Source organism: Drosophila simulans, chromosome 2R (genome assembly GCF_016746395.2).
Source record: "Drosophila simulans strain w501 chromosome 2R, Prin_Dsim_3.1, whole genome shotgun sequence".
Taxonomy (NCBI): domain Eukaryota; kingdom Metazoa; phylum Arthropoda; class Insecta; order Diptera; family Drosophilidae; genus Drosophila; species Drosophila simulans.
The window spans coordinates 1,197,373-1,217,338 of NC_052521.2; the positions used below are offsets into that span (position 1 = coordinate 1,197,373).

The 19,966-nt window shown below is 41.3% G+C and overlaps 2 protein-coding genes across 7 annotated transcripts in view; both read right to left on the minus strand.

The window, feature by feature from the left end:
* Positions 1–2,109: 2,109 nt before the first annotated feature.
* On the minus strand, positions 2,110–13,594 carry LOC123327139. Of its 3 annotated transcripts, none has more exons than XM_044922706.1 (2): positions 10,938–13,594; positions 2,110–10,861 (listed from the first exon to the last, which is right to left on the minus strand). In XM_044922706.1, exon 2 carries the CDS (start codon positions 4,786–4,788, stop codon positions 3,883–3,885), a length of 906 nt encoding a protein of 301 aa, XP_044778641.1. In that variant the 5' UTR covers positions 4,789–10,861; positions 10,938–13,594; the 3' UTR covers positions 2,110–3,882. The 3 variants fall into 3 exon arrangements, with proteins under 3 accessions (XP_044778641.1, XP_044778642.1, XP_044778640.1); XM_044922707.1 differs by having other exon boundaries at positions 2,110–10,636; positions 10,709–13,594; XM_044922705.1 differs by having other exon boundaries at positions 2,110–10,004; positions 10,074–13,594.
* Positions 13,595–16,023: 2,429 nt separating this feature from the next.
* Positions 16,024–19,966, minus strand: part of LOC27209144 (unextended protein) — a 52,689-nt gene continuing 48,746 nt past the window's right edge. For all 4 annotated transcript variants that reach the window (XM_039292781.2, XM_039292779.2, XM_039292778.2 and 1 more), the window contains one exon: positions 16,024–17,185. In XM_039292781.2, coding sequence (XP_039148715.1) covers positions 16,647–17,185 — 539 coding nt within the window. In that variant the 3' untranslated portion in view covers positions 16,024–16,646. The remainder of the gene's footprint in view (positions 17,186–19,966) is intronic.

The following is a 19,966-nucleotide window of genomic DNA, read 5'->3' on the forward strand; positions in this document are numbered from 1 at the left end:
TAACAGTCTCTTCTTGGACATTCGAGAAGAGTTTGATCGAGTGTGGCACATTGGACTCCAACTGAAAATCAAGCAGACGCTGCCTGCTCCATATTTTGGGTTGCTAAAATCGTACCTGGAAGGAAGGAGGTTCGCTGTGCGCTTTCATTCAGCAATTTCTACCGAGCACAACGTGGCAGCTGGTGTTCCACAAGGAAGTGTCCTCGGCCCCCTGCTCTACTGCCTGTATAGCCACGACATGCCGCAGCCAGATGTAAGCCTTTACGAGAAATCTATGTTGGCCACATTTGCCGATGACGTGTGCGTCACCTACAGGTCCCGATGCGAGCACGACGCAGCCGATGGTATCCAGGACTTTGCATACCGGTTCTCGGAATGGGCAAGACGTTGGAACATTGGCATCAATAGCAGTAAATCCAACAACGTCTGCTGCACTTTAAAGCGGAGAACGCCACCGCCCGTCTACATCGAGGAAGCCCCCGTACCACAGCCGAACGCAGCAAAGTACCTTGGAGTGCTTCTGGATCGTAGACTCACATTTTCCAAGCATGTGACCGACATCAGAACGCGCCTACGTGCTAAGGTGGCGAAGCACTACTGGCTACTTTCTTCGCGCAGTAAATTGTCGCTATCCAACAAGCTGACAATTTACAAACAGATCTTAGCACCAAACTGGAAGTATGGGTGCCAAATCTGGGGCTTAGCATACGACAGCCACATCAAAAGGATCCAGGCTATTCAAAATAAGGTAGCAAGACTCATCACCGGCTGCGAGTGGTTTGTTCGAAACACCACCCTGCACAGAGACCTGAAACTCGCAACGGTATTTGACGAAATAAACCAGCACTCGAGCAGATACCATGACAGGCTGGCGCGCCACAGAAATCGGCTGGCCAGCGCTCTAAACAGATCTCGCCCACCAAGGAGGCTCAATAGAAGGCATCCGAGGGATCTCATTACCCGATCTCCTTGGTACCTTGGTACATTCCTTGGTACCTATCAGTGCCTTATTCGGCACAAAAACGATGGAGACTTGTAGTTGATTATCGCCAAATAAACAAGAAATTGCTGGCAGATAAATTCCATCTTCCAAGAATGGAAGATATCAACTAGAACGAGAAATACAGTTCTGGTGCCTAGACCTGATGTCGGGATTGGATCAAATCAAATTGAAGAAAGGTCAATATAATAACAATCTCAACTGCAACAAGTGCATATCGCAAATTCCTTCCCAAGAATTATATATGGATGGTTAAGAAGTAATCAGTTGTTCTGAAAAGCATATGCTAAAGAACTTAACCGATGTATTCAAATTATGCAGACAGCATAACCTAAAACTACATCCAGAAAAATTTACTTTCTTTATGAAAGAGTTTACATATTTAGGTTACAAGTTAGAGATACTTCCTGATGATTCTTAATACGATGTAATCAAAAACTATTCCAAGAAAGTATATGAAGACCAAGCTAGACGATTCGTTGCATTTTGTAATTATTATAGAAGATCCATTCAAAATTTTTCTGAAAAATCATGCCACATAAGAGGCTTCGTAAAAAGAACATACCATTTGAATGGACGGACGAACGCGAAGAATCACTCGAGTATTTTAAAGGGAATGAATGAAACCTACACTTCTTGAGTACGAAGATTTCAGCAAAGAATTTTGCATAAGCACAGATGCTAGTAAACATGCATGTAGAGTGGAACTATCGCAAGACCATAACGGTCAACAGATACCTGTGGCATACGCTTCAAAATCCTTTACAAAGGGTGAAAGTAATAAGTCGACAACAGAGCAAGAACTAATAAATCATATCATATTCATATCATATTCATATCATATTCATATCATATTCATATCATATTCATACCATATATATATATATATATATATATATATATATATATATATGGTAGGAATTTTTTAGTTCAAAGTGACCACAGGCCTTTAACATACCTATTTTCAATGAGAAACAGAAGTTCCAAACTCAAGCGAATGCGATTGGACTTGGATAATATGAACTGCACATCATCACCCGACAGTTGGAGTATTTGAAAGAATCAATAGAACTATTAATTAATATATACGATCCTATCTATCTAAATGCATACATTTAGTATTTAATGTGCCCGAGTGCCCTCAATCGATGACAAATTACTTAACTACTTATCGATAGCCAACTTATCCGTTCCGCGACATCCCCTCCCCCGCGAAGGAACAGCATTCACCACATCCAGAACGGCTTAATTCGAAGCGGGACGCAGCACTAATTTGGCTCGGTCGCTAGTCCTCACCGAAGCCCGCCGTGGCACTCCATCTTTCCCGGTGAACACCTCTTCAACGACGCCTCTTTTCCACTCCCTGCGTGGTATGGCCGGATCGCAGATGTATACCAGGTCTCCTCGACGCATGGGCTCAACATGCTGGCACCATTTCTCTCTGCGAACAAGTGTGGGCAAGTACTCGTGCACCCATCGTTTCCAGAACCGATCTCTCATCATCTGAGAGATACGCCACTGTTTCCTTATTGTGCATCTCTCAGATGCCAATTCATCATCTCCAGGAATATTTGGCACGTCGGGCATTCCTTTCAACAGGTCGTTCGGTGTCAGTGGAGCCTCCTGGTCCACTGTGATCGGCAAATGCGTGAGCCGGTGGGAATTCACTATGTTCTCCGCCTCGATCAGTAAGTTCTCCAGCACGTGCTCCTTGGGTGCAAGTTCCTTCATCGTATGCGCCAAAACCTTCTTCACGCACTGGACCATCCTTTCCCAGACACCTCCCTCAGCTGGATTTGATGGGCAGTTGAAGATTCATTCGATTCCTTTAGATGACAACTCGCCCTGTATCTTCACTGGGTCAAATTCATCGCTGAATCGTCTGGCCTCTTTATCGGCTCCCACGAAGTTCTTGCCATTGTCGCTCCTTATACTAACCACCGGTCCACGGCGGCACATGAAGTTTCTCATAGCGATGATGCATGAATCCGTTGACAAATCATGAGCCATCTCCAAGTGGACGGCTCTCGTAGTTAGGCAGGTGAATAGCGCCACCCACCTCTTCTCTTTTCGGCGACCAATCGACACAAGCAATGGTCCGAAATAGTCCAGGCCAGTGAACTTAAATGGCCATCCATTTGCCTCAATCCGATCCTCCGGCAATGGGCCCATCTCCGGTTGTGTCGGTCGTGCCTTCCGCAACTTGCATACGTTACAGTTAGCCACCACCTTCCGTAGTAGCCTCCTCACGTTTGTTATCCAAAAGTTATGACGTAGTTATGACGAATCTCGCCGATGGTGGCCTCCGTAGCCGGCTGCCAGTACATTCCCAATACTTTTTTCTCAGATTCGCTCCATATAACTTTCGTGTGGGATCTTTGAGGGTTCAGAGCTTTGACCACATCTGCCGAACTGGAGGAAAACCTACAGGTTTACCATACCTTGCCGCCGTTGGTGTGGGTTATCCCCTACGGCTCTAGTCGTCGTGCATATCCCTTCTTGATGTAATCATCCATAATTCCTTTGTATGCCCGCGCGAAGACCTCGTCGCGCTTCATTTTGAACGAGTCTCTTGAGTGCCATGTTGTAGCTGTCTGGCAGTCTCACCTCGTCGTCTTTCCATAGCAGACCAGTCTGGTATCGTCGGCCTACACGGTTCGTCGTGTCCTCCAAAATTCTTAAGGCTCGCACATCGTCACCAGCTGCGACCGGCGGTGCGGTCTTTACTCCGAAATTCTCAGTTTCGAAGTAATCGATGACCATCTTCTCTAGAAGATTATCGTGTGACACGGCTAAAGGCATGATCTCGATACCGGTGGACTTGTACTCCCTTTTACCGGTCCGTACACCACACATCCAAGTTTGGTGGCGGCTGCAAATGGTCATCCTGCTCCAAAGCTTCTGGCCCTCAGTGGAATACCCAAATGTGCGTGATCTAAGCCGATCAAGATCCTTGGCGTTGCATCGAAGTATGATTTAACGGGTAGGCGTGCATTTTCCTTTCTTGCCTTAACATCCTCCCGACGCAAGCTTTGCATCGAAAGATTTAGATTCGATACAGCGAACACATTTCGTAGGTCATGGCGCATGGATTTGCCCGTGCCACTTATCTGCAGGCTAACTACCGTTGTGTGCTCTCTGGCGGATTTGCCACCAAACCGCTGCACGTTGAGCTGTCGACTCCCTCCCTTTACGTTCAGGCTCTGGATGATGTCGTCGTCAATAAGCGTTACGGACGATCCTTCATCGAGCAGCGCGTATTTGTCCACGGGCAAAATCCGCAATAGCAGGTGATCTCCATCCGGGTCAACGCAGCTAAGGTTTCGGTGTGGCGATTCCTGGCCATCCTTAGCTTGTCCCGCTTCTAGCGTTGCAGCCGTTGACGTAAAAGGATTACGTCGGCGATGGCTGGTGTCCCTTTGCAGCTCCTGATCTCGAGTGCTCCTATGCTCCTTCAAGCGGCCGCCGTTCGACTGTGGTAGCCTGGAATTCCCGATTCTATCGTGCAGCAGGTAGTGATGCCTTCTTTGGCACCCGTTGACACTGCATTTGGTGCCCTTCTTGCAGAACCGGGCCATGTGTCCACTCTCCAAGCACGCGAAGCAGATCCTATGCTTCCTTGCTAACTCGATTCTCGCTGTCGGAAGTGCGTGATTAAATTCCTCGCAGTACTTGATCCCATGCTGCCCCTCACATATTGGACAACATTTGTGAGTCAGTATCCTTTTCATCCTGATGACTTGTGCTTGCGTGCAATAGCCTTCGCTTCGGATCTTTACTTTCAGCATCCGTGACAATGCATATCAATTTAGCGGGCTCGTGTAGCCATTCGCTAAGATGCACCACTGCTGGATATGGTTCTATCATAGCCGCAAGCTTCGCCCAGTCCAACCTCTTGCTTATAGGCAACTTAGCTATCAGCTCCTGCATAAGGGTAGGATTTCCTAAATGCTGAATGCCGTTCTTCGTTGACTTCAAAAACGCAGCAAGGTTGCTCACCCTTATGGCAAACGGCACAATCCAATTGGCAGCACATCTCGCACACTCTCCAGTCGACTTCGAATCAGTTGCTCCGGTCGTCCATATCGAAATCGAAGCTGCTCCATAACTTCTTGCACATTGTTCGGGTGGATGAGCAACGCCTTTATTGCCACTCGTGCCTCACCCTTCAAAGCCATCACTAGCCTTTGATTGTTCCCAAGGCTGTACTTTAATATGCCTCCGTCGTCTCCGTAAACGCGTACTGGAATATTGGCCATTACTCGGGCTGGCCTCCGAACTCTGGAAGATCCGGCAATCTACCAGGCGTCCATACATTTGGTATACTCGCCGGTGCTGTCTCGTAGGACCCAGGCACAGTAACCACTAAGCTGCGTTGTGGCTCCCGTAGTGCATTAACATACCCTAGTTGGCTGCACCGTGACCGTATCGTAGCAAGGCGGAGATAGGCTCACTGTTGTACAGTTATTATTCCGTGTGACTTGTTGCCCACTAGTTCCACTCAATTGTGGCTGCAAATTTGAACTCAATTGTGCGAGCAACGGTTTATTCAAAGATGGCGTCACAAATTGTTCCCGTTGCAGATTTTCACTCAACATCTGCGTCGTCGCTTCACCCATAGCTGACGACGTTTCACTCATACTTAGCGGTGTATTCGCCGCACCGTTACCGTTACCGCTCAACCCGATTCCAACGGGATTCCTTGCGGTTTCTATTTGCCCTTCATTTGCCTTTGCCTTGGATAGTTCCTGACCGAAGTAATTCACTTTCTTTGGAACTTTGAGGCTGCTGTGTATCACTAGCCACACTCATAGATCTGGTCGGGGTGCCAGTTTGTGTGGTTGTGATCGTCGTGAACTGATCTAGTCTGGGCCTTCGCCTCAGCGCCGGCATGTTGAAAATCACAGGGTGCGAATTCTTTATTTTTATGCGAATAAAAGAAATGTCGAGCCGCCGACAATATCCAGGGAATGCCTTAAACGCTCATTGGCTTAGACAAATGAAGATCGTTTTATTCTATAGGAAAATAATACAGTTTGAAAGGCATTACAAATTTAACCTTATATCTATTCTGAATTTTACGTACCCCAGTTTCTCTTCCCTCACTCTTGGTATCGTCAGACGAACTGATCTGACGCGCCAAGTAGCTTAATTCTTATTTAAATCGATGTGACCACTTACATTAGCTATAAAAATGTATACATTTAGTATTTAATGTGCTCGAGTGCCCTCAATCGGTGACAAATTACTTAACTACTTATCGATAGCCAACTTATCCGGTCCGCGACACTATCAGTTGATTAAATTGATTGGGGCATTTAGCTTCAATACTTTGTATACTGCTTTAACGCTTCTACGACATTTAATTATTGGCCATACGAAGTAGTATTTGGTAGAACTAACAATTTACCAAAACATTTCCGTACAACCCTTAAATAGAACCATTTCATATTATTGATGAAAGAAACTAAATTCAGATTAGAAATTGCATATAAAAGATCAATGCAAAAGCTTGAAGATCATAAAATATAATAAGAAAAACCATGACTTGAAAACAAAAAATATAGAAATAACAATAGAAGATAAAGTTTTATTAAGTAATGAAGTAGCTCATAAATCATATGCAAAATATACGGGTCTCTATAAGATTGAAAGTATAAAGGACAGAAATAATATAATTATATCAGGTAAAACTCATATTCCTAGCTTCAAAGCGAACGGTCGTGTTTTTGTTTGCGCTCCAAATTATATTTCGTATTTGTAAAACCAGTCGAGGTTTTTAATAATTTTCTTTTACTATCATATATTGTAAACATAATTATTAAAGATCCGTTCGCGGGCGATTCCTTGTGCAGTAGCTTAAACAAATAAACTAACTCATTTGCATTTTTCGTCTTTGTGTTTTGTTTACTTTCCCTTTCGTGCGTTGTTCGCAGTGCTGTTTGGTGTTGTTTTTGTATGCACATAAACTGCACTGTGCACCTATTCTCTTGCTCTCACTCTTTTGCTCTCCCAAACAAAATCTAATGCCAATGATCTTTTTTCCGCGCTAAATTCACAGTTTAATGGCCCTAAGGTTTAAGAGAAATCTTCAAAGCGCAAAAAAGCCGCTGGTGGTAGGCTGCCTAAGGCGAACGCCCCGCAACCACGGGCAAATGATCAACAGGACTCCACAACTGATCAGCTATCAATCGCAGCAAATCCGCAAGTGTTGCTAAGATCGGAAGCTAAAAAAAAAGAGTCGGAGCAACCCTGGGATTGCTAAAGATTCCGAATAGTGTGCACTGGTTTCTCAACCAGTGATTCCACCTGTCCCGATTAGTTTAGCACCACAAGGAAACATTGAGCCCGGACTACCGGCACAAGTAGGCACTTCAGAAATGCAATATGCTGGGCCAAAATATATAGGTATGACCATCGTCGTCTTAATTGCGGTTAAATCTACCCTCGCGTCGGAGGAGTTTTGACGAGTCCCGTAGCTCAGAATTCAAATGCGTAAAGCTGTCATTTTCCGACACATCAGTTTATATTACGTGCTCGTATATTCCGCCATCTTCTGAATTCCCAGAATATCTGAATCATCTGTCCGCTATCCAATCCATCTCAAATAAACTGTCTGACAGGGACCAATTGGTAGTTCTAGGTGATTTTAATATACCTGGCAACGTCGCCCCAGAATCAAATCTCCTTCTCCCTTTAGCACAACATGACTTTATTGACGGCTTGCTCGACTTATCGTTGTCGAAACTATCTTGTTCGATTATTAGATGTATGTATTGTAATAATTCCTGAAAAAGTGTTTCTGTCCAGAGTAGCACCTCTTACTCAATTTGAAGATCCAGACTTCTTTCGAATTCATTGTTTTCACAAGGCAAAGTTTCTGATACTAAATAATTTTATAACTGGATTTAATTGGTCCCATCTTTACTCCTGCAACATAATGGCAGATGACATAAATATTTTTTATACCGCAATTAAATCATTTTTTAGCTTTAGTGTGGGAGTTGACACACCTAAAATATGTTAAGTCCAGGCTTTATACAAAATTTAAAAATACCGGTACTCAGTCTATCCTTTCTAAATATTTAAGTGCTCGTTTAAATTGCACGGTAATGCACAAGCTCTATTTAAGCCGTTGTGATTCCAGTTCGCACAGGATCCGAAATAGTTTTTAATTTCGTTAACACTCAGCGTAAAACAATTTCCTACCCTTTCTAGCTATTTTTTGAAAATAATACTATTGTACTACTATAACATCGGATCAGGCAACCGACCTATTTGCCAAGCTTTTTCAAACAACATACACAACTTCGTTTCCTCATTCCGAACCTGCTGTACGATCTTCAGCCTGTTAAGCCTGTCTATTCGCCAGGTCCCGACGGAATCGCTGGCTGCGACGGAATCATATTCTGTGCGGAAGCATTGTGCGAGCCTCTACTGAAACTGCATTAATGATTTGGTAAGGATTTTGGTAAGGAAATTTGAGGTATCAGGTTTCCCGATTGATCTTTTAAATTGAATTTTAAGTTATTTAAATGACGCAACGGGTTTTCTTTAAAAATTATCTTTCTTGTTTTCACCGAGTCATATCCGGCGCCCCACGAAAAATCCACTTTGTTCAGCTTCTGTGTAATGACCTTCCGTTAGTAATAAAACATTCGCGTGAGTTATCGGTGACGGCACAAGCATGCCTTCACCTCCCCCGAAGCACCAACGAGCAGTGACCCAGATATAAAAGACTCAACCCGGACACAGAGCAACAAGCTAGTGACGTCATAAACAAGCACCAGACCGACCAGCAGAGTCAGGATTGCGGAGTACTGCAGGGGATATCCGGGCAAAAGTGCCGACGCAGGGGTTTCGCAGCAGCCATAAATTGTACACTAAGTTAAGCTGAAAGATTTTGAGAAATTAAAAGTCGATCTGATTCAGTCAACCCATAAATTCCTCATTGACCTTATTCAGGAATAAAACTAAAAATGACAATGAATGTAAGCAGCCGGCCAATAGATTTGAGTGCAAGTGCTAGAAAAAATTCCAATCAAAATCAAATTAATAATCCGAAATATTAATTTCGTGCTGAAAAAATGGAATTCAGCCCGAAACTACAAATATACAAGTATACAAGAAAAACATAAAAAACTACGAAAAAAACGTCCTAACGGGGGACCAGGAACACTTGGACAGTTGATGTACTTAAGATTTGCACCACGCTCATCAATCATGCATTTATCAAAAGGGATGAACGTGTTTTGTGCACGTTCGGCCATTGATGCAATGGCCGCCACTTCTAGAGACCAGAGATTAAGGTATATTTCAGGAGTTCTTGGGGTCCATGAGGACGGCGGATTTGCAAACTTGGCAGCGTTGGGCGTCTCCTTGGTTGGATTTTCGATTAAATTGTCTATGTCGCTGAGTGTTGTGAGAAGAGGGTCAGGGGTTCAGGCAGAAAAGTATCCAGAACGTGAACTTAGAGGCATCCGTTTGTTTTCCGGTAAGTCTTCTTTGAGGGGTTTTTCAGAGAACCCGGATGTTGAGGAATAGGTTGACTACACACTGATCGGACAGAGAAGTAAATCTTTGCTTGACTAGTTTTTTTTTGAAACGGCGAAGTCCAGGATATCAGTTGGCTTGGGTGGATCTGTTGGCCAATGAGTGGGCTCGCCTGTAGAGTGGCAGTCCAGTGCGCTGCAGGAATCCATGGAGAGCTCTTCCTTTGGGGTTGTTAGTAGTGTTGGGTAATCCTAGTTCAATTTAAAGAATAAGTTCCTGCGTTCGTATAAAATCAATGAACTAGGTCGTTCATTTAGTTCAATCGTTAATTTTTTAAACTTACTTAAAGGTGCTTAAAAAAAAATGGTATCAATTGATTTCATACAATGCTGTCATTGAAAATTAATATTATTTATTCAATTTATGTAAAAAAAAACACATAATAATAATAAGAAATACTAAAGAGCTTACAAACAGATAATATAGTAATTTTAATGCTTAAATTTGATTTCTGAAAAGAGAATAGAGTAGTTTATTAGGGAACATTTTCAATAACATATGAAAAAAAATATGTTTATACCTGTGATCCATCTACATGTTGCTATGAAGGAATGAAGGAATGCTATGAAGGATGAAGGAACATTAGATTTTCCACATTATTAGGTTAGTAGCATCCGTCTTTATCGGATGATTTTCCCAGCACTTGAAAATAGGCGTTCGCAACGAACTGACCAAACGAACAAACCAAAGGGTCAGCAGTCCTCGGTATAAATTCCTCTCCTAGGTATTTTTCGATCTCATTCTCGGCAGAACCGGAAGTGTTTGCAGCCTTAGTCGTGTTCTTGAAATCACTGTCCAAATCACACCAAACCGAACTCTGATTGGCTGAATTAGTTTCAAACGCAGGTGATTCGAATTCATAATTTTTGCTGTTGAGACGACATGGAGTTACTTTTCTCTTAAGATTGCAAACAGCTTTTTCGTATTCTTCTTTTGACCTTTAAATCGAGGATCTAAAATGTTACTCTCTGCGTAGAGTTCGTTACTTTCCAGCTTGCAAAATAGTCGATTCATCTCAGCTATTAGAACTGCAACAAGTGCTTCAACGCATTTATCCTTAGGCGTTTTGTTATTCAAACAGTTCTGTAGCAAAATAGCAAGAACTATAATCTTTGAAAGGGTTACATTCTTTTCTGCTGATATTTCTTCTGTTACCTCCATGAATGGTTTTCAGGCTCCTCTACAATTCGCAATGCACGATGACCTTTTGCATCATACGAACTAGTTGCCTATCAATTTTTTCAGCTTTCCTGGCAGCCGGTGGTCGTTGAATGAGCAAGTTATTACTTGCTGTTGGGGTCCAATTATCTGAGTTGTTTATGTTAAAAGAAATCAAGAATTTAGTAAGCCAACTTAAATGAATAAATCAAAATATTATGTTTACATTTGTTTCCTGTCGGCTTTTATTGGTTTGGCGCTTTGTTTCCTCCAAAGCTGATGGGTGCTTATTTTTAAGGTGACGCGATAAGTTTCCTTGCGATCCACCAGCCACACTAAGCACAGTTTTGCAGTATTTGCATTTAGCACTCTTCTCATCCACTGAATCAAAGAAATTCCAAGCTTTGCTATGCTTTTGTTTTGAAGCCATAGATACGCACAAACTTGTAAACCGCAGTTTTAAATGTATTCGAAAATTAATCAGCTTATTCGATAAGCGAACTTTCGAACTAAATGAACTAAGACCAACCTATCGAACTAAGTGAACTCAGACCGACCTATCGAACGAACGATCAGGGTAAGAGATCAAAATGAACGACGTGAACTAAGTGAACTATATTGAACTAAATGAACTATATTAAACTAAGTGAACTAAATTAAACAAACGAACTATATTGAACTATAAAAAAAGACCTAGTTCGTTCGTTCAGTTTGGTAAATAGTTCAATTTAGTTCGTTCGTTCACGAACGACACAACACTAGTTGTTAGTGCGAGGACCCCATCAAGAGTGTTTAGCATTAAAGTCCCCTGCTGCTATGAACGGGCTTCAAAGGGATTAAAAGAACTCCCGTAAGTTCCTTTCTGATATTGAATGGGAGGGAGGTTGACTGATCCAATCGTTATATCTCCCTGCAGGCTGGAGACCCTGACTTTGGCACATTCCTCCTGGAACGCTGGAAGCTCCGTGTTTTGAATTCCGCACCCATTGCCTGATGGGTGGTTCGCTTTGATGAGGTCGTATCCGCTGGTGTTAAATTGGGATTTGGGGCAGAAGTGGGTTTCCGAGGAGAGAAATATGTCGACTTTATTCGTCTTGATGTGGTGCTCCACTTCGGCCTAACTCCTTCGCAGGCTGTTTGCATGCCATATGACAATTTGGAGCAGTATTTGCATAGCTTACTATTTAGGATGGCTACCAGATGTGTTACTTGAGAGAACATTTTCTATTTGAATAGGGGTTTGTTGGGAGGGTATGGGATAAGTCTTCAACTCCTGAGTTGCTTTTAGTTCGTCCCGTTGGTGTCGGTTGAGAATAGGATCGACGACAGTTTGTTGTTGCTCACAACAGGACTGGCTTTGGGAGCAGCTTGTCCCTTGGTCATAATAAAGACAGTGCATCCTCTGTATTACGGAGGGTGATCTTGGCAGTAAAGGCACCACGTTTTCTCATCACTCTTTGCGCACTCCTTCGAGTCCTGAACGCCTCCACATTTCACGAAAACCTCCTTGTTGTTGCTGACTGGTTCAAGGCTAGCAAAGATTTCCACGGGTTCCTTGGTTATTCTGCTTATGGGATTATGCAGGTCTCTCACAGTATAGCCTTGGGAATTGCATTTCAGTCTGCTGGTGGAGTCCCTTAATGACTATCCTGTAAGATTTCTCGTCCTTGGGTTGAAGAGTACGGTGCATTTTGTTCTGCGCCACTAGCTGATTACGTAGTGCTGAGTAAGACTCCTTATCGGCATCATAACTCGAACGTTGTTGCAGGGAGACGCTAGTGCTGGGTGTGCTGCCAGACTTCCTAATTTCTGCTTTGCGCGCGACTTTTACGATTGACCCAGTCTGGTTCAGAACCCGGATCGGAACTGCAGCTGTCGCTTCCACTCCTGCTGTCACTTGCATTTCCCTTCTTCACCTTAAGGGACTTCTTTCTTGATGTGCTGGCCAGCTTGGATGGCACGCGAGGGGCTTCTTCTTTTGGGTGGGGCAGTGGCTGCTGACTTGTACAAGAAATGCTTCAGCAAGAGCACGGTACAGATTAAACTGATAAAGCTGGTCGAATATATACTTTTCTCGGGACTGATTCCACTATTGTGTTGGCATGGTTGAACAAGCCATTATGTCAATGGACAATCTTCGGAGCAAATCGAGTGAGTAAAATTGCTCTGAGTAAAGATTCCAGCCATTAGTCTCATGTGCGTTCCGAGTACAATCCGGCGGATCTAGCCATGGCCTTGCGTGGCTAATTCAGTCACAAGTCTTCTCCTGCGTCTTACGAAGCGGTTTCGGACCTTGATCTCGAAAAATGATTTGTGCGATGACATTATGGAACCTCCTGGGACGGTCTTCCAATTTCAGTCGCATGCTGTGAGTTATGGCCTTTGTGGAGGAATTATCTTACTGACATGAGAAGTAAAAGTAATGTCAAGAGCTACTTAGGTCGCGCCAGTCGAGTTACCAAAAGATACGTGTGCGTCTTCGTGTGGTTAAGTTCGAAGGCCATTAATTTAGAGGTCACCTCTAAACCACGGAGAAATTTCTCGGAGCATTCTCAAGGCTCGCGGCCGTCTCTATTCCGCCAAAGGAAGGACCTTTGTGGGCGAGAAAAGGTCCCGAGACTTCCTCGCTACAATTGAGGCACATGTTACCTCATCGTTTATCCATCAAGGCCTATCCTGGCATTTCAACCTCCAAACGCTCCCGTTATGGAAGGTCTGTGGGAAGCAGGAGTCAAAAGTTTCAAGACTTACTTCTGCAAGACTACGGGTAACTTAAAATATAGCGTTAAATAGTTATTCACTCTACTGTGTCGTATAGAGGCATTTTTCAATTCCATTTTTCATTTTACGCGATGTCAGAGGATCCATCTGATCACCGCTCCTGTATTATTACACAAACACGGTTACGGCCTCGGTGTCATAATGGACTACAAGAGTCCCAACTAGGCGATGATTCCCTGAGGCAGCTTTGAGAGTTACGATGAAGTTGGCTAGGAACAGCTTTCCTTTGCCGACTGCTTCAAGCAATCGTCGATTATTTCTTTGATAGTAACAAGCAGCATGGCGTCCTTTCAGAAGGCGGGGAATGCATCCGTCTTCCAGCTTCAGCAACTCCTTATCCTGCCAAACCATTGCGTTGTCAGTAATCAGGCAACCGCCCAGTACTGCGTAAGTCTCACTTGTGGTGTTGCAGCATTACCTGTTTCCCTTCGTGGATTGTAGGATATTGCTGCATAAACCGATACGGTTTCTCCTCTAGCTTGGGCAACGTTTGTATATAAAATAGTAAGGTCCCATTCGTCATAATCGAGAGGCGGGAGAATTGTTTAGGATCTCCATCGATGACATTCACACTTGTGACAGTCTCGTTTATTCTCATAAGAAGTCTGGAGTTGATTCTCAGTTGTTGGTCGCTATTCTTTCAGGCCACCTCCTAGGTCGCATTTTAGTCAGATATGTCTGGAGAACCTACTCCCCTATTTTTTGTATTTCGTTTTATTTTTGTATCTTCTCCTTAGGTTTAATCTGCTTGCTGGCCTCGTAAACTTTCACGCCTGGATTGTAGATAAATTCAAATTCTTATTTGTTTAATTCTGCCTGCGTTCTATAAACCCTCTAACGTCCTATAACGTTTGCATTCCTAAGCCAACCAATTCCTGGTAGTTTACCCTACTAGATCTGTCGAAGAATATGCTGGCTATATCTAGAGTTCGCAAGTCCCTTTCGTTGTCCGAGGGGAGAAAAAAACATTGATGAATTTGCCTGTACAGCTTCAGTACACCTTTTTCTCCATCGTGAAAATATCAATGTGAAGTATTTTACATGGATATGTTAGGACAGGTATGAATTGTAACTCCGGTTTGTTTGGATGTCTGTAATATTTTAAGAGTTTGCAATATTCGCAAGAGGATTGTGTACGTCATCCTCGGAAAGTAGAACCTCTCGAGGAATTAAACGACATGATATTCCTTTTTATTTGCATAGCAGATTTTTTCGTCACCGAAAGAGTCTGCGTTAATCGTATTTTATATAACGTAAAATTCTGTAAGCAAGGATTTGCAAAGAAAAACCTGCAAATACAAATACTTCTGGGATTTTAACTTCATTGATGACTGCGGGTCTTTTAAATTTCAGCAAGGCGGACACACTATTGTTTCACTATTTATTTTTCGATGGTGGCATAATCCTCCGTAGCGCTTAATGACCGTAAAATATAGGCGATGGGACGCTTTCTCCCTTGATCAACTTGATAATGAACCGTGCCTAGTCCAGAATTCGAAGCATCTGTAGTTAAATGCAAAATTTTACAAAAATGAGTATCAGCCCACTGTAGTAGGCCTGTTCGGGCGCCAGTTAAGGCATTGCAATGCATTGGATGATACTACCGTGTAATAACTACCTGTACTAGGTATTGATGAAAAATGAATACTTCGACTTGCTAAAATTCCCACTTTGCTTTATTTCTATAATCAAGTACTGGCTTTTAATTTGATAATTAGTTCAGCTCAGGTGTCAAAATTCGACTGACTGGCTGGCGTTTTGCAGACCGCTTGTAAACTCAGCAAATCCTCACCAAATCCCTTTAAACGATAGCATGTTAACGTTAACATGTTAAAGATTTTTAGGGATAGAATTAATATGGAGAAACCTATGGTATGGTATAAAAAAATGGTAAGTGCGCAAATATTTGTTGAGTGTAAGTAATTGGTTTTAGGTGTTTTATACATGAAATTATGTTCTATTATTTTAATAACGGCACGTATATAAATGTGTCCTGCACTTTGTGTTTTGGGCCTACTTTTTTGATACATGTTATAAGATGTAAAGGTAACTATTTAATAATAGGGCTGTGTCAATTATACTGCTTCTTGCATATGGGCACATGCATGCATATGGATACGGTTTCCTCTATCTGTGACCTATTTTTTCCCTTTATTTCCTTTTACTCTAAAGGGTATAATATTACTTAAAGAATATTTACAAGTTTTAATTTTGAAGTGCCAATTTAATTCCAATTAATAAAATTAAAAAAAAAAAGTGCCAAATGTATTAATTACATAATTAAGATGATTATTTCATATACAAATTGGGAATGTTAAAATTTGAATCGAAGTGTAACATGTTCTAATATCTTGAACCTTTCTTTTAATCTGACTAATACAGATAATCACGCAATACAAGTTTTGTTCTCGTTATTATCTCTGAGTTTTGTTATTATAGTATGTTCCTACGTATGTATGATTATTTTTTCGCGCGTTTTTTTTTTTTTTGCGCGATGGTTCAACTAATCAATAAATTATACAACTGAAGAGTATTTTTTTATTTTTTTTATTTAATTCTCGACATGAAAACAAAATACACCAGATTGGCTGCGTTCACAAACACATTTAAGTTTAGTAATGAATATAGTTAAACAGGCAACATATTTCTTTAACATCGAGTTTAGCCCTTCCAAAACCTGTTCTAAGGAAGATTAACTAAAGAAAAGAAATAATTTAAGTACGTTGTTTACGAGGCAACATTAAAGGTACATGTATTTATGAATATAAGGCAATAAATTATATATTTATATATACGTATATATATATATATATATATATATATATATATATATATTTATAAGTACGTATATATATATATATATATAAATTCATACGCAGTTTTGGAAAAGCTATTCGTAGCCATCAATTCCCTTTAAACGATAGCATGTTAACGCATTGTCTCCAAACATTATAGGTACATTTTTCTACACGTTTTAAGATGTTAAGGAAAAAATTAATATGCGGAAACCTATGGTATATTATAATAAATGGTAAGTGTGCAAATATTTGTTGAACGTAATTAATTGGTTATAGCTTATTTATACATCAAATTATGTTTTATTATTTTATTAAGTGCACGGATATAAATGTAGCCTGCATTTTGTGTTTAGAGCTTACTTTGCCTGCTTTTTATCATCTAGCTTTGGCAAAAGGGGCATGGAAGCAGCTGTCGTATCTTGTTCTCCACTAGGAAGGTCCTCTAATTCAGGAGCAACTAAACTTATACTTGTTGACACATTGTCCGCAAGCTTTATTTTTTTTAATTTTGTGTCGTCTTGAATGGCTTCGTCGACACTGTTATATACCAAATCGGGAGACCTATTCATATTTGTTGGCGAGGAATTTATACTTCGGTTAGGTATAGATAGACGTCTAGTACTTTGATTTGACGTAAAACAAGAAGGCTTTTCGTTTTCTGTTATAGAGTGTAATAGACGTTCCACTTCGTCATCAAATGTTTCACTGGAAAATGTTCCAGATTTTCGACTTTTTTCCAACAATGTAGCTTTTTTTGCAGTAAGGTACAGAACCCTTTTAATTGTAATATAAATCACATCCGATATAGCACGAACTGAGTAATCAGGTACAAAGGATTGTCGTATTTTTGAGTCCATATTTAAGGACTGCAAAGAACCCATTTGTGTGGGAGAGTCTGAAAAGAAGTTAAAGATTAATAAGAATTGGCCTCTAATTTGTTATTAATAAAATAAGACATCGCTAAAGTCGAGTTTCACCACTCTTCCCGTTACTTTGCTAATCAAAGTACGAGAGCGTTGGGTTTATTAACACAAAATACGAATGCTTTAGCATGCAATCGGCTTACGGGCAATTATATAAATTATATTTTACTAAGCATTAATAAGCTTGACCAAATATTTGTTTAAAAACTGTAGATTTTTTAAGGGCGCCAGGCAGACCTTAAAGTTCAAGTCATTTGATTCGCTCAGTCAGTAATGATACTTTCGCGCAAAACAGAATTGGCTAAATGAATGCAGGTCGTATTTTGATTCAGCCCATTTGTAGCCTGTAATTCTTCCTAGAACGTGACACTTTTAAAAACAAACGACAAAACATGAATTTCGGATTTCCCGTAAAAATATCTATATTACGGAATATTTTTAATATTATTATACCCGTTACTCGTAGAGTAAAAGGTATACCGGATTCGTTGAAATGTATATAACAGGTAGAAGGAAGCATTATCGACCATATAAAGCATATATATTCTTATTCAAGATCAATAGCCGAGTCGAACAGGCCATGTCCGTCTATCCGTATGAACGCCTCGATCTCAGGAAATATAAAATCTAGAATGAGATTAAGCATGCAGCTTCCAGACACATAGAGGCACGAAAGTATGTTGACCCATAATGCCACGCCCACTTAAAAGCCCACAAACCGCACAAAACTGCCACGCCCACACTTTTGAAAAATATTTTGATATTATTTTATATTTTTATTAGTCTTGTAAATTTCTATCGATTTGGTCAAAAAAAAATTCCACGCCCACTCTAACGCCCTAAAAATTTTTTTCATAATTTTATTAGTCTTGTAAATTTCTATCGATTTCCAAAAAAACTTTTTGCTACGCCCTTTCTAACGCCCTACAACCGCCTAAAACTGCCACTCCTACATTCCTGAACCATTTTTCGATATTTTTTCAAAATTTTATTAGTCTTGTAAATTTCTATCGAATTGAAAATCACCTACCACGCCCACTTCAACGCCCACATGCCGATAAAACATGTTGTTTGAAGCAGATCACCAGCGGCTAGGCATGCGCGCATAGGTGTACCACTGAACATGCAGCGCTCTTCGAGTCTCTCTGTCTGCATCTCCGAATAAAACAGAGCACACACATATATTAATATTACTTATTTTTGCGTTCTTATTAATTATAATGGCATATTAGTCTTCCCCCGACTTGATCTCAGTTTTTATCGGAATATGCACTTCGGTTTTGTTATTGTTTAAAATCGTTTAAACAAAAAGCATCGCTGTCGCTTGCGCGCATTCGGTACCAAACACAAGAACATACATAAATATGTATGCAAACGCATACATTAGTGTGCAGCCGGCAGTTAAATTGTTCGTGCATTTCGCGCTGTGAAAACCCAAAACTGTCTTGTGCAAAACATTATTAGCATATATTTTACATTTAAGTAAACACATTCAACCAGCAGCAAAGAGAGGCCAATGCAAGCCCTGAAGCTCTCACGATAAGAGTCGAGCTTTTGGCTTGGGCTTAAGAAAGAAGGGCAGAGCAAATTGGATCATCGAACGCGTCGGTCGTCGCCACGCAGACATTGATTATTATTCAATAAACTTACAAGCTCAAATATAATCTAAATATAATTCGTAGGCCATAGCCACGACATCCATAAAACACAAATCTATTAACTTATACATATAATAAAGCATCTACGGTAATTTATTAAGAAAATAAACAATCTTTATTGAAATAAAATTACAAGTGTGAAAGCGGAGACAATTCACGTCTTATTTGTAGAACGAAAGTATTAAATCTGATTGTAAGTTGCAAAGCAAACGCTTAGCAAACCCTTGGCTGAGACTTATTTACTTCTTTATGTTGATAGTAAAGAGGCTCTCTTTTGTATTTATATGAATTGGGCGCTCTCTTGAGTGGATCGCGCATGGATACTGATCAGTCGAAAATTTGAGCTGCGTAAGCGGTTTTAGAAAGTCGCGAATGCGGCTACGGCTGTTTTCGTCTGCTTAGCAGTTTTGACCCTTTGGTGGGAATAACGAATTCAACAGAGGATGTTAATGTTTACATTAGGGCAAGCTGGATTTTTTATTGTCACCAAAATTGGGGTTCTTATGAAATACTTGAATTTATGATTCATTCTATAATTTGGTGTATGGCTGTTGCTATGTGGTGATGTATGTTTTTTTTAATTCCTTTATTAGACATTAAAAAACAAAATTAAAGAGAATAACAATGTAATAATATGGAGGGCAAATCCAGAACTCAGAAACCCCCGCGGTATGGCCGTGAAGCATTGGTTCGCAAGGACGATCAAGATTTGCTCACTCGTGGACCCTCCTGGCTCTCTCAGCTCTCCTGAGCTCTGTAGTTATCGCTGCGGCGAAGCTGTTGACCGCTTGCCATTCCACCCCCCCTGCAGAATGAATGGGACTAGATTACCCGCATTCAGCTGCTGCCAAGTTCCGTTTCCAGAGATCTCCGTTCGCTTGCATATTTTTCGCACGAGAAGAGAACGTGCTCTGGGGTTTCGCTCCGACCACTTCCGCACCATGGTCAATCATCCGCCTCCTCATGTCCAAAGCGTTTCAGATAGCTGCAAAGGCAACCCGCTGATCAGCTGCGTTAGATGGAACGTTATTCCGCCATGCGGGGACCACTTTGTTTTCCTGCGCTAATAGGTCTAGAGTTTGTCCACAACGGGAC

Excerpts from the sequence above, each read along its gene's own strand:
- LOC123327139 (XM_044922706.1), bottom strand. The coding sequence starts at position 4,788 with ATGCTGAAAGTAAAGATCCGAAGCGAAGGCTATTGCACGCAAGCACAA.